This window comes from Condylura cristata, unplaced genomic scaffold (assembly GCF_000260355.1).
Source record: "Condylura cristata isolate star-nosed mole 26May11 unplaced genomic scaffold, ConCri1.0 scaffold00008, whole genome shotgun sequence".
In the NCBI taxonomy this organism is placed as follows: Eukaryota; Metazoa; Chordata; class Mammalia; order Eulipotyphla; family Talpidae; genus Condylura; species Condylura cristata.
The window spans coordinates 62,480,814-62,494,241 of record NW_004567109.1 but is presented as its reverse complement, the minus strand read 5'-3'; the positions used below and the strand labels follow the sequence as shown (position 1 = coordinate 62,494,241).

General features: G+C 62.1%; 1 protein-coding gene across 4 annotated transcripts in view; it reads right to left on the bottom strand.

Moving 5' to 3' along the window:
- Position 1: 1 nt before the first annotated feature.
- UNC5A (unc-5 homolog A (C. elegans)) overlaps positions 2–13,428 on the bottom strand; it is a 61,207-nt gene continuing 47,780 nt past the window's right edge. The window contains exons 3-16 of one of the 4 annotated variants that reach the window (XM_012722484.1): positions 9,750–9,893; positions 9,397–9,500; positions 9,081–9,261; positions 8,235–8,402; positions 7,542–7,706; positions 6,359–6,589; positions 5,929–6,231; positions 3,366–3,453; positions 2,979–3,147; positions 2,626–2,859; positions 2,344–2,493; positions 2,102–2,266; positions 1,369–1,547; positions 2–1,165 (exon numbers count right to left, since the gene is read on the bottom strand). In XM_012722484.1, the coding sequence (XP_012577938.1) occupies positions 1,000–1,165; positions 1,369–1,547; positions 2,102–2,266; positions 2,344–2,493; positions 2,626–2,859; positions 2,979–3,147; positions 3,366–3,453; positions 5,929–6,231; positions 6,359–6,589; positions 7,542–7,706; positions 8,235–8,402; positions 9,081–9,261; positions 9,397–9,500; positions 9,750–9,893 (2,447 nt within the window). In that variant the 3' untranslated portion in view covers positions 2–999. The remainder of the gene's footprint in view (positions 1,166–1,368; positions 1,548–2,101; positions 2,267–2,343; positions 2,494–2,625; positions 2,860–2,978; positions 3,148–3,365; positions 3,454–5,928; positions 6,232–6,358; positions 6,590–7,541; positions 7,707–8,234; positions 8,403–9,080; positions 9,262–9,396; positions 9,501–9,749; positions 9,894–13,428) is intronic. The other 3 variants (XM_012722485.1, XM_004679253.1, XM_012722486.1) reach the window with 3 other exon arrangements.

Below are 13,428 nucleotides of genomic sequence, written 5' to 3'. Positions count from 1 at the left end.
GTTAGCAATATATATATATAATTTATTTACATTCACGTCCGCTAAAATCCCTATGCGCCCCGGCGGCCGGGCAAGGCTGTGTACATAAGGCCAAGTGTAAGTGCGCGAATGCACTTAAGACAGAGTCAGGGCACGAACTTCACACGACAGGCCCCACATGGGGATACCGGCCAGCCCCGGGAACGGGCACGCCACGGCATGCACACTTGCCATTGACCAGCCCGGGACTCCCATTGCATATTCACACGCCCCGCTGGGCAGGGCTCCTCGAAGCTGGGGGCTGTGGGGGATCAGGGAGGAGCTGTTGGGTGTCCCTGGGTGGGCGGGAGAAGGGCAGCATGTGAGAGGCAGATGTAGACCGACACCAGGCATGAAAGACGCGAGCGGCCTCCGGGTGTACAGCAGGAGATGCGTGTGCGTGTGGGATGCGTGTGAGATGAGCACACGAGACATGCGTGGGCACATACCCGTGTGGTGGTCATGTGCCTGAATCCAGGGGCCTCCCCGGTCTGGCTGGGGCCCCTGGGTCCCGCAGACTTGGAGCCGGGCCCCTCAGGTGTGCCCCCTCCTGGCAGGCACAGAAACGTTTGCATAAGGTCCGGCTCAGACAGGAGCTCTGAGGCCACGTCCCAAACCCAGGGTGTGCGTGCATGCCCGTGTGTATGCGGCCCCCGGGCCAGGGGCGAGAGGAGAGGTAGCATCACACGCACAGACACACGCACGGACGGGCTGGACCCCGCTGAGGCCGAGGCACTGTCCCCCCTGGGCCCCGGGAGCCGGAGCAGCGTAGGAGCAAGTGGCAGTGCCAGCCTGGCCAGGCAGGCCATGGTGGGTTGGGAGTGCAGGCCGGGCCTGGAGGGCCAGTGTTAGGGACAGCGCCCGCCAGGCAGGAGCCTGCTCACGCCGCTCTCCTGGCTGGGAAAGGGCCCCATCTGGCTTTTGCCTGTCCCTGGCGGGTGCCAAAGCTGGTGAAGTGTAGACGACGTGGGCCTGGTGGCCTCAGCACTCGGCCTCGGATACTGTGAAGAGGCCAGCGTCCGGCTGGCCCAGTCCGGCCACTGCTGCGGCCAGCTGACTGAGGTTGCCGCTGGGGAAGTGCCGCGCCTCCCAGAGGTTGAGGATCATGGCTGTGGGGCTAGGCTTGGAGGCAAAGAAGCTGAGATGGCTGCAAAGGACACAGAGGAGCTTGTCACCAGCCTGTCTGTACCTCAGGCGGTCCCCTCCACCCCTGAGCCTGAGGGCGGGGACTCCCCTCTGTCCTGGCACCCCAGATGCCCCAGGTGCTGGCGGGGAGGCACAGTCCGCCCCTCCCACCCGGGCTGGACGGCAGTGACTTTCACAGCCCCTCCCCACCCATCTGCCACCCACCTGTCCAGGTGGAGTTTCTGGGCCAGAGTCCGCCAGTCGGCGCTCCGGCTCCCGGGTGGGTCCAGGCTGGTAATGATCTTCTGCCGGATGAGGAAGGGGATCTTGAAGGCACTGGGGCCCACTAGGGCTGGGACCCCCCCTTCACTCTCTAGAGCCAGCAACTCAGCAAATCTCGTGTCCTGGGGGTAGGGAAAGGTAGGGGTACCTGTTAGAACTTCCAGCCCAGATCCCCTCAGAACATGTGGGGGCCGTGGGCACTCACTGGAGCTCAGAGGGACCAGCCCAAAGTCCCGCAGCCGGTGAGCAGGGCAGCCCAGGCCTCAGTCCCCACCCCAGCCACACCCCCCTCCGCTCGCCTCGGACTTGGCGCTCCCCTCCCCAGTGGCCTTTGCTTTCCCGCCCAGGCCCCACTGCCAGACACACCTTTTCTCTGTCTGTTGCCTGCCTGCCTCTGGCTCATCCTAGAGGCCTGGTATGAACTTCCTCCTCTGGAAGCCCCTGAGGGTTCCCTGGCTGCCGCCTTTCCCTTTCCCACTGCTCCCACATTCCCTTTTACTGCTGTTCCCCAAATCTGATTGTGTCTGCCCCACAACTGTCTGTGTTTGCAGCTACACCTCCTTCCCTGGAGACTCCAGAAAGCTGCCGAGCAGTTTCTAGGAGCAGGTGGGCTGGGTGGCAGCGCAGGTGCTGGGGTGGAATTTGTTCCGGTGCTGCTGGCGCCTCTCCTGCCCACCTTGGTGATGTTGAAGTTGATGTTGAAGCTCTGCCCGTCGCCCTCCACCTGCCACACCCACACTTTGCAGGCCAGGTCACTGGTGCTGGGGCTGACACGCTCCAAGGTGAAGGTGCAGTGCAGGTATTGCTGCGTGCCGTTCCAGATGTGATAAAAGGGGATCTCCTGGGAAGGGTGGAGGGGCAGGGTCAGGTGTGCCCAGCGCCAGATGTGCCCAGCCCCGGGCCCCTTGACTGCTCTACCTGGTAGCTGACGAGGAGCTTGCTCTTCCATAGGGAGCTGGGCACATCGTGGATGGACAGGCGCAGGTTGTGGTAACTGTCCTTGAAGTGCAGGGTGCGAGGCTCCTGGATCAGCTGTCCTCCCAGCTGCTTCTCCAGCTGCACCACCTCCTGCAGCACCCAGCGGTCAGCAGAGCCTGGAGGCCAGCGGCCCCTCTCTGGTGCACCCCGCCTCTGCCCCACCCAGGCTGCCCCAGGGCAGGCGGCCTGCAATGCCCCCTGGAGCAGGGTGGGCGGCAGTACCTTGAGCGCGTCGTGGGTGTCATGCAGGCAGTAGACGCGAATGTTGTACTCCAGGGAGGTGCAGGCCAAGGGGGCAAACAGAAGCAGCTTGAGGCGCTTGGCCGCGGCCACGCTGAGGGCCTCGCCCACCAGGGCGAAGCGGCCCAGCTGCTCGGTGAAGACATAGCAGGCGCCGGCATCCAGCTGGCAGTAGTAGAGGTGAGAGGACGCCTCCTCGCCCAGGTGCAGCACGTCCTACGGGCAGGGCCCATGGGTCAGCTGGAGGCCGCTGCCGCTCCCAGGAGCAGCCAGAGGCTTGGGGGTGGGGTGCCTAGTTCCAGCTGAGCCCAAGCTGGGGGTGGGCTTGGACTCACCTCCCAGCTGCCCTCGCAGGACTGCTTTTTGAGGCGCAGGCTCCAGCTGTCGGGGCTGGGCTCCCCACAGTGGTCCATGGCCAGGATGACAGGCCTGGTGAGCAGGACTCCAGGGGGCCCGCAGCTAACGATGGGACTCAGCAGGGTCTGACAGCCAGCTAGGGGCAACCTCAAGTGGGGAAATACGGGTGGGGAGGGAAAGGCGTCAGCCGGCCATCCTGGGAGTGGGGCTCTGGGCAGAGCAGCGCACCCTGGGGAGCTGGGGGCCCTGAGGGACAGCTCCCCTCCCTCCCCCCCCAGTTTCCAGGGTGGGTGGACAGGGGCATCACAGAGACCGAAGCAGCAAACAGGACCTGCCCAGCCCGGCAGAGGGGCCTATACCCACACCTCACATCCTCCGGTTTGTGCAGCGTGAGGTAGATCTCATAGATCTTTCCTCTGGGGATGGCGTCTGGAGGGATGAGGAGGCTGATGCCTGGGAAAGAGCACAAGGAGAGGCTTACCAGGGCTGCAGGGACACCACACACCAACTCGACAGCCTGTCCACGAGCTTCTCTTTGAGGACTGCCCCCAGCCTGGAGGGGGCCAAGATGCCACCTGTCTACTCACCCACCCAGGCGTGATGCTGAGTCAGGGTGGCCCCAGAGCAACTGAGGAACACAGGTGGGAAAAGCATGTACAGTTAGCTTTGGCTCAGAATCTCCAGAACCCCAGGTGCTGGGCATGCTGTTCCTACCTGCCCCATCACCAGAGTCCCCTCTGCTCAAAACTTATTCCCCGCCTTCAGAGGAGGTTTGGCTCCCTGGCCTGGTACGTAAAGCCCTTTGCCGCTGGCCCCCGTGGCCTTTCCAGCGGCATCTCCAGTCCAGCCCTTGTCCCACACCCTGACCACCCGGGGACCACTGCTGAGTGTGCTCTGCCAGGGTGCTCTGCCCTCCCACCTGCTGTCATTCCTGGGCACCTCCGTGAATTTTGTTCCCGAGTGGAAGTGGTCCCTGATGGGGCTGAAGCTTTTAACAACCTTGCCCACCACCCGCAGTCCTGGGGGGCCAATGCGCACGAGTCCTCCTGCCTGGCAGATTCACCCCAGTGTCTTGTAGGGGCAGCATCAAAAGTGCCTGCTGAGGGGGAGGCAGTGAGCAGGATCCAATGAGGACCCCTCATCTGCCCTGTGGGGTGGTCCTGTGTCACCTTCCTGCATTTGTAGTACTTGGAGTCCCTGCATAGTGGGGAGAGGGGGAGAGATTCAGTGACTCTGCCCTACCAAGTCTAAAAGCGCATACATGTTCTTGGGTGGGCGACTTTGGTGGGCCAGGTGGAGTGTCACCGCTTCCTGGGAACTGAAGCCGCTGATGGCACATTTGTGGTCGCTGTTCCCTTCACTAGCCCGTGCTGCCTCCTGGTGCTGGCTGCCAGTGTTGGTGACAGTCCCTGCGATCCCTGGTGCTGGCTGCCAGTGTTGGTGACAGTCTCTGCGATCCAAGTGTGACAGGCACACGCACTTGCATACTCAGTCAGGGACGGCTAATGCCCACTCTCAAGAGGCAGGGAAGGCACAGGCCCTGCGCTCACGCTCACGCAGCGCTCAGCAAGCGGGAGAGGCAAGTGGACGCAAGGGAAGGGCGCTGGACACCGGGTGCGAGCCGGTCACTCACTGAGGGTCACAGAGTATCTACTGTGCCCCTTTTTCAGGGCTTGGCATCAACATCTCACCGCATTCCAGCAGCCACGTGGCGCTGGGGGCACAATAGCATCGCAAGGAAGGGGACATGAGGCATAGAGCTGCCAGGCCAAACACCAAGGGAGCAAGAGCTGCTGAGCTGACCGAGGGGGCAGCATGGCGTGTCTATGGGACTGAGATCCCACATGTGCCAGTGAAGGAGCATGGCGCGGAAGAGGCTTTGTGGGGGGCATGATCAAGTCTGGCTGAATGCTGGAGAGGTGGATGCGGCGATTTGGGCCAGGAGAGGCAGCGGGGAAGATGAGGGGCAGGAGGACTCCGGAGCAGTGGAGGAGGAAGGATGATGGGACTGGCATGGTCCCACCTGGTGCGGAGGTGAGCGGGCGAGTGAGGACGAACAGGTTAAGGTGACCCCCGGTTTCTGGTTTGAGAGTGGTGCTGTCCCCGAGGGGGAAAGAGGGGGAGCAAGAGGTTCTGGGGGAGGGTGGGAGACGGTGCTGTTTTAGGCATGAGGAATCTGAGGTGCTATGAGACATCCAGATGGAGCTGCCCAGGAGGCAGCTGGGTGCGCAGCTCTGTTGCCCAGGAGAACTGGCGGTGGATGGAGGAGTGGGAGGGAGCTGCCGACGCTGGCCACAGCCATGGAGTGGGCGAGATGGCTGGCGCAGGAGGGGCCAGGAGGGAGCTCTGAGAAATACCTACCCGTAGCAGGGGCAGACACTGGGGGCAGCTGGAGGGGCAAAGTAAAGGGCCACTCGGAGCCCTCTACGCTGAGGGAAGAGGGAACTTCAGGGTAGGAGTGGGCAGCCACCCTGGAGGACGAGGTACTTCCGGAAAAACGAACAGGAAAAGGGCCTGTGAGTTCTTTCAGGGTGAGGGTGAGCAGGCAAGTGAAGAGCGGGAGGCCCCGGTGACCCCCATTTTCTTGGCAACCCCGACACAGGTGTTTCTGTGAGGTGGCAGGTGGAACAGTCCCCTGTTTAGGCACATTCTCTGCCATCTCTCCACTAGCCCAGCTCGTTGGAGTGTGCCCCAGCCCTCCCTCTGGGCCCAGGGGCAGGCCCATGCCGACTGGCTGAGTGGACAGCAGTCCCGACACTTTACATCAGTCGCCACTGCGACTGACAGTCCCCAGCTCGATCCCCTTTCCTTGCTGGCCTGCCTTAGTCACTTGGCTGCCGCTGAGAAGCAGAGGAGGAACACTGGGGCCGTCCTGTTCTCTGGGCTAGCCTCTCAGAGCTCCCCAGGGCACCCTGGGGTCCTTCCCACCTGTATTAGGGATCATCAGCCGGCCCCCGAGGAAGTTGAAGGTCCCATAGGCCATGTTGCTGGAGCCGCGGGGCAGGGAGCGGAAGTAGTTCTGGGTGGACAGTCGGGAGACAAAGTCCTCGGCCTCAGAGGTGGGCGAGCTGTGGTGCAGCGTGTGGCGGCCACCACCCAGTGGGCTGAGCAGATGCCCGTTGGTGAGCTGGAACTTGGAACTGGGTCCATCCTGCCGGGGACACAGACTGCCCTGGTAGGTGGTGGTGGTAGTGCTGAGGTCTGGTTGGATGGTGAGCAGGTGGGGATTATCTGCAAGGACAGAGACAGACTCAGGGAGTGGGGCTAGGGTGGCCCTGACAGGGTCATCCTTGCCCCGGGCTTGCGCACGAGTGCTGGGGATAACCCCCCACCCGCTCCCCCCCACCTCCCCACACACCTGCTTTGCTGGGCTTGATGCTGACAGGCTGGAAGCCTGAGGTAAGAATGGATGAGTCGGCCACGTCCGAATCCAGTCCCTCCTTCTTTCGGCAATAAACAAGGATGAGGACAAGCAACAGCAGGAGCAGGCACACCGCTACGGCAATGAGGCCCACGTAGAGGGCCACGTCCTCGGGGCCAGAAGCAGCTGCAGGAGAGAGCGGCATTGGGAGGGGCAAGGCACGGGAGGCTGGGAAGGTGAGGGCAGCGGTCATACCCAGAGGGATGAGGCCTCCACCCTTGGGAAGGCAAGGGCAGTGGTCTATACCCAGAGGGATGAGGCCTCCACCCCTTGGGGATCGGCACTGGGGGGGGGGGGTGGATGCGTGGATGCGGTGGTGGGGAGCACCGCAGTCCTTGGCTTCCTAGCCCTGCATCCGCCACCACCTTGCTGGTCACTCTGAGAAGAGTCGCATCCCTCCAGGGCTCAATTCAGACTGAGGTTGCTGCCAGATAACATGGAGGGGGAAGAGCCACTCCCCAGGGTGGCCTGGTGTGGGCTGAACCTGCTTTTCTGAGGCACAGGGCAGCTGGGACTAGGGTGAGCTCCAAGGATCCTCAAAACAGGAGATCTGCTTCCTTGGGGCTAGAAGGGTGGACACTGTGGTTCCTGGTCCAGGGATAGGGGTTCTAAGGCTCTTCTCTTTGGCTCCCTCCTTGAGGCCTGGGCAAGGTCTGTAGGGGGTGACTGACTTCCTGGAGGAAGTTATATTGATTTTAGAAGGGCTTTGCATAATGGAAGAAATGTCCATCAGAAAGGAATTGACACAGATAATTAGGTTTTTAATTGAAAGACTGGGGGAGGGTGTGTTCTAGAGAAAAAAATCCAACGGAGATCTTTAATTGTTAGTTATGGCCTTGTAATTAACAGGCCTCAGAAGCCTGGAGTCCCGACAGGACTTGCACTTGGGGGCCCTGCGAGGCAGAGCCGCAGGGGCCGTGTCTGGGAGTTGATTTCCTGGGGAAATGGGTGCAGCCTGTTGTCTCGGGGAGGTGCAGCAGGTATTGGGGAGTGTGTGGGCATGTGTGCAAGGGAGGGGAGGATCTTGAGGATGGTTTTTTTCCTTGGCTACCACCTCCCTGGACTGGTCAGGGCCAATCCCCGTGAAGAGACATGGACTCCCAGGAAGGAAAGGACTCACTGTGCACACAAAGGTCACTGGTACAATTGCGGGTGTCCAGGTCAGCACCCTGACATTCCTCGCCTCCATTTCGGGGTGCTGGGTCAGAGCACTCCCGACTTCTCCAGTGAGTGCAGTCAAGCCCACAGGCTGACCACTTGCTCCATGGGCTCCAGCTGCCATCCACTAGACACAAGATAGACAGTGCCGTCAGCCAGGAAGCAGCCCCGGAGGCTGCTGATGCGGCCCCGCTGGACGTCTGGACCCGGCACAATGCTGGAACCGGGGCCCAGTAGCCAGTCTCCACGTCCTTGGTGTCCAGCTGGCCTGGATGATGCATGCTAATGGCGGGAGGCACAATGAGGCCGGGCCTGCTTGGCTCCACCCACTCCAGAGGGCGCCCTGGCCCCGGGCTGTGAGAGAGCTCATCATAGAGGACACTTTGGGTCCCAGCACAGGTGGCCCTGCGGCCCCCGGCTGGGCCCTGACTTGCACTGATGTACCTGTCCCGACTACACCTCAGACCCTGTGACTCAGTTGGGACCCAGACCAAGTCCTGCCTCCGATCACACTGAACCCCATCCTTGGCTGAGCCTGGCTCTGTGTGCGGGCTGGTGGGATGGAGCCATGGGGGGCAGGCTGGTGGGCGAGATGGAGCCAGGACACGGAGATGGTGTGGAGAGGAGCGATGCGGGAGGCGGTGGCCGCTGGTACCTGGGCACAGGGTGGCGCAGGCTGTTTTCTGGACATTCTGCCCCTCACAGAAGGCGCCCCCGTTGAGAGGTGCCGGGTTGGTGCAGCTCCGGCTCCGTTTCTGCCAGCCGCGCCCACAGCTGGCGCTGCAGACGGACCACTCGGTCCACGTCGACCACCCACCGTTCACTGGCCGGACAGAGAAGGACTGGGTCAGGGAGCGGGGGTTTCCTCAGACACGCTGGCCTGGGGCCGGGGCGCCAGGGCGGAGGGGCTTAGGCTGGAAACGGGCTGGCTGGGGCTGTGCTGGAAGAGAGGCCCCTGGGGGGCCACACTGGTGCCCACTGCCCCCAGGGCCCAGCAGCACCCACTCTATAGGCCCTTCTCCCAGTGGGTGCTGTGGACATTTGGGGCCACCGGCCCTAACTGCCGCTCCCGTTCTCCCCTGGCACAGACCCCTGGCCTTTCACAAAGGCTACTCCTGCCCCCTCCCGCTGCCAGCTCCTGGGGGTGCCCATGGAACTACGACCCACCTGGGGGGCCAGGGCACAGGAGCACGGGTATGCTTTGCCTTTCCTAGATTCCCACGCTGGCCCCTCAGCTCCCCCTACCCACAGCCTTCTAGTAAGCTAGACCATGGTCTGGCCACGGATGACCCCGGCCTGCCCCACCCCTCAGACATGCCCCTCGGCCCCCCCATGGCCACAGCCAGCTCTCTCCCTTTCCTTCCTGGTCAGACCACCGTCTGGCCCTCCTGGCTCTGTCGCATGGCTCTCTCACCAGCTGGCCACACCTCACTGCCCCTATGCCGGCCCCTCCGTCCTCTCCCTAAGCCAGAGGCCCCTGTCCACCATCGAGGAGGCCCACCGTAGACGATGACAGCGGCGGAAGCACTGCGGCGACGCGCCACGATGTTCTTGGCCACACAGGTGTAGTTGGCTGTGTCGGCCAGGCGGGCCTGTCGCACCACCAGGCTGTGCTCCCGGGTGATGTACACATTGGGGTCCAGGGCCGGGTCCACCAGGTCCTCATTTCGGAGCCACTCCACCTGGGGGAGAGGCACGCCACTGCTGCCTGATGGAGTGAGTGACCCCTGGTGGGGAGGGTCCGGCCTTGGGGGGTGGACAGGTGGAACCGGAGACCTGAGCGCCCTGCCCACTTGTGGAGTGGAGCCCCCTCTCACCTCAGCTGGGGGGATGCCCTCTGGTGGGCGACAGGGCAGCACGATGCCCTGCTCCAGGGACACTTCTTTGGCCAATGGCTCCTGCTCGAAATTCTTGCGCAGATCTGGGAGAAGAACAAGCGTGTCCCCCAGGCCAAGAGCCTCAAGTCAGCTCTGCCTGGCTGGGTCCATCTCCCAGTCCCGCAGGGGCCAGAACACATGGAAAAGGAGGTGCCATGTGCCCAGGGGACCTAGAGGTGCCTGGGTAGCATCCACAGGCTCTTCCTCCACCCATCAAAACAGGACCTGAGGCGTTCTGATGGGGCCCTCCTGCATGCCTCCCTGGGGACACCCCGACCGCGCCCTGGACTCACAGGCGATGCGGATGTAGGCCTTCTGACTCTTGGTGGTGCCCGAGGAGCTCCAGGCCACGCACTGGCACCAGTACTCCTCCAGCCCAAACACCTTCTCCACTTGCTGCCTCGACACGTTGATCCGGACCTCCATGGCGGGCAGCCCTGGCGGTGGAAGGGGCGGGTAGCCAGGGCCCAGGGCCACGCTGGGCCTCGCACAGGGTGTGAGGTCCTTGCGCTCCGTCTGGCAGGAGGCCAGCGTGCCCTCAGCCCAGAGGGAGCTCTTAGAGGTGTCCCAGGGGGACACAGTCCTGCCTCAGCACTTCCATTCATTACATTGTTACCTAAGTCCTGTCTCCCCGAGTCGCTTAAAGAAATATCGCTAAATGGGGTTCCTGCTGTTCAGAAGCAACAGCATGGGGAAGCTTTGGGTCGGGGCTGGCCTCCACCACCCTGGCTGACGGGGTGGGTAGACAGGTGCACTTTGGGGGCTCTGTGGGTGAGGAAGGATCCGGCTCACCTCCCTGGGGGTTAGCAGGTAGATTCTGGCTGTGATAATGTAATAACAGCTATTAACAATATAATTACTGCAATTATGGAGCATGATAATAGACCCCTGGGGCTTAGCAAGAATTTTCCACACCGTAGAGTCCCTGCTTCCTCAAGTCACACCCCCAGACTGTATTGCTCCCAGTCTGTGGATGGGGAAACAGAGGCTCAGAGAGGAGCAGCTTGATGTAGGCACCAGGGCTGTCTGGATCCAAGGAGCATTCAGGGTACTGGGGCCGGGAGTGCACCTGCCACAGGAAGACTTTAGTGGTGGGGAGAGCGTGACCCACAGAGAGGAAGCTGGCCTGACACGGGTGTCTGGCACCTGCTCTACCCCTGACTGGGTTAAACTGGGTTGGGGGGCCCCCTTTCAAGAAGAGGATGCTTTCCGCCCCCTCCCTCAGCCACAGGACCCAGGGCTCTGGGGCCATGCAGGGGAGGGTCAGCTCCACAGAGGAAACAGACGGGGAGTTGTCAGCCCTCCTCCAGCTCCTTGGGCCCCAGCCAAAACCAGTGTCCCCAGCAGTGAGAAAAGACTGTTTGTTTCCAATTTCTCCTCCTCCTGACCCCAATTTCCCTCGGGTCACTGGCTTATCAGAAAGAGGGAGAGAGGCCGGACTGCTGAGGTGTTTCCATTGTTAACAGAGAAATTCAATTAGGGCTGCATTGCGGGAGGCAGGCAGCCCAGCCAGCCGCCAGCCGGGGAGGCTGTTTTCTCTCTTAATTTCTCTAACGTGTTTTCCCCTGACCCCTGCCCAGGCCCCTCTCCACAAGTTTCTCTCACTCCCACACTGGGCCTCCAGATTTCTCTCTCCCTCACGCCTGTCCTCCAGTGAGCTCTCACAGAAGGTTGGGGGAGTCACCTCCAGCTGAGGTCACTATCGATGGGCTCGATCCTTCTGCCCTGGGTACCGCCCGCTGCCCCTCTCCGCTCCTGCTCTCTAGGGCCGCAGATGTGCGAGTCCTCTGCAGTCGGGTGGGGGCTGAGCACCCAGGGTCCCTCACAGGGTCTGTGTACAGGAGAAGGGACCTGGGACCAGTGACCTGTCAGGAACGCCAGGTTTTGGGGTATCTAAGAAGGACCCAGGTACACTCAGGTGGAAACACGGCCATTTTCCTCTGGCCTCTGGGCTTAGCAGTGGGACACCTCCAGAAAATTCTAAACTAGGTACTTTTTTCTCTCCTGGGCGGACGGGTCTAGGGATGGACAGCTCTAGTCTTTAGGGAGGGGAGGTGGGGGGACCTCACATACCGCCCAGGCAACTCAGCTTGGGAAGAACAGCACTAAATTTAAGCTCCTATTTCTTTCTCCCTCTCTCCTCCCCTCCTGTCCCACCACCTCCTCCTCTTCCTGCTGCTATGAACGAGGGCCAAGTCTGTCCGCAGTGCCCAGCTCCAGGCAGGGGCTCAGCAGAGGATGCCCTTGAGTGCCACAAACTTCCGGAGGGTAGTGGACCGATGGGGGCAGCCAGACCTTGCCCTGCCTGGTGTTTGATGAGAGGGGCTGTGCCCACCTCCCCGCCAGCCACAGAGCAGCCTGGCTCCTGGGAGCAGCTCCTGGGCACGGCTGTCTGCACCAGCCTGGTAATGTGAGCAGATGCCAGCCCTGGGAAAGGATGGGAAGGGAGAAGGAGGGGCCCTGCTGGCCCGGAGCATGTGGGGGGTGAGTAGGCGTGTGAATGCCATGGCCACGTGGGGAGGCCCCATGGGTGAGCTGAGTGTGTGTGCGGAGGTGCAGGGCTGGGTGGGGAGTGGCGGGGGCCTCTGAGGCCAAGCTGGGACTTAGGTTCTCCTTCCTGCCGATTTGCTTCTAGTAACCATCATTTTGTTTAACAAATAATGAATTACACTCCAGACAGGGCTCCAAAGCTTGGTTTTGTTAACTTTGGGCCTTAATAGCATCAGCAGTTTTGGGTTCGAGCGCTTTTCAGGCTCTGTTCCCTAAACGCTAACCTACTTGATGGGGAATGGGGGCAAGTGAGGGGAACATGTGTTGCTTCCTCCTGGGGTATCTGCCTAGCTACCCCCAGCCCCACCCAGGGCTGACCTCTGATCTTGCCACAGCACATTTCTGGGTCAAGGTCTGTGTGCCCGCACAGCACCCCCAGCCATCGCGCCCCCTCCCACCCCAGCATCTGTTTGAAGGGAAAGCAATCGCTTCACCTCAGCGTGCTCCAAGGCCTTTGGTTGAGAAAACAACGCAAGCGATGACAATTCCGATGTACTGGACACGGGCCCGGGTTGGGGGTTCAGGGCAGGCGCCTGCCTACCCGGGGGAGTGTGTTCCCATGAGCTCTGCTCCCTGCCAAGCTTCACGGAAGCCAAGTCCCGCAAGCCTGCTGGGGACTCTGGTAGGCAGCTGGCGTGGCCTGGGATTGTGAGGGAGCAGGGGCCTGGGTCTCGGCAGGCCATGGATCCCAGACCTCCAGGCGGGAGAAAAGAGGGGTGCGTGTGTGGAACCTGGACAGCGGGGCTGGGAGTAGCACAGGGCTGGCCTGGACAGGCCCTCATGGCAGCAGGAGGGCGGGCAGTCTCTGGCTGTGGCCGCCTCCGCCCACGCGTCATTTCTCTCCGCCCACCGCCACAGCAGTGCGGGAGTTCACCGTGTCCCAAAGTGGCCGTGGGCCCTGCGTGAGGGTGGAGAGTACGCCAGGGAGAAAGGAAAGGCCTGGAGCTGGGTCCACACTGGGCGTTTAAGGGACTCTCCTTGTGCCCATTTACAGAGGAGGAAACCCGAGCCCAGGGATTTGCCAGAGGGAGGCAGACCCGCCCTGGGACAAGGTGGCTCTAAAGCTGGGAGGTTCTCTGCCTCCGCCAGGACAGGGAGGCACTGCTGGCCCCGCTCTTAGGTCATGGAGGGCGCCGACTTGGGTCTCTTCCTCCTGAAGGTGGGGGCAGAGCTCCTTGGTTCACTACCTAGAGAGACTTAGGGGCTGAGGGTCAAGCATCTGCTCAACTGACACCTGAGGACTGCATGTCAGACCATGTGTGGCCAGCCAGCGCAGGAGTCACTAAGGGGGGCAGGGCTGGGACGTGGGGGGAGGAGGGCGGCCTCTGCTGAGCCTGGGGGGCAAGACAGAGCCCTCCATACCTCGCCCCCCTCCACAGGAGTCAGAGCAGAGCCCCCCATACCCCGCCCCCCTCCACAGGA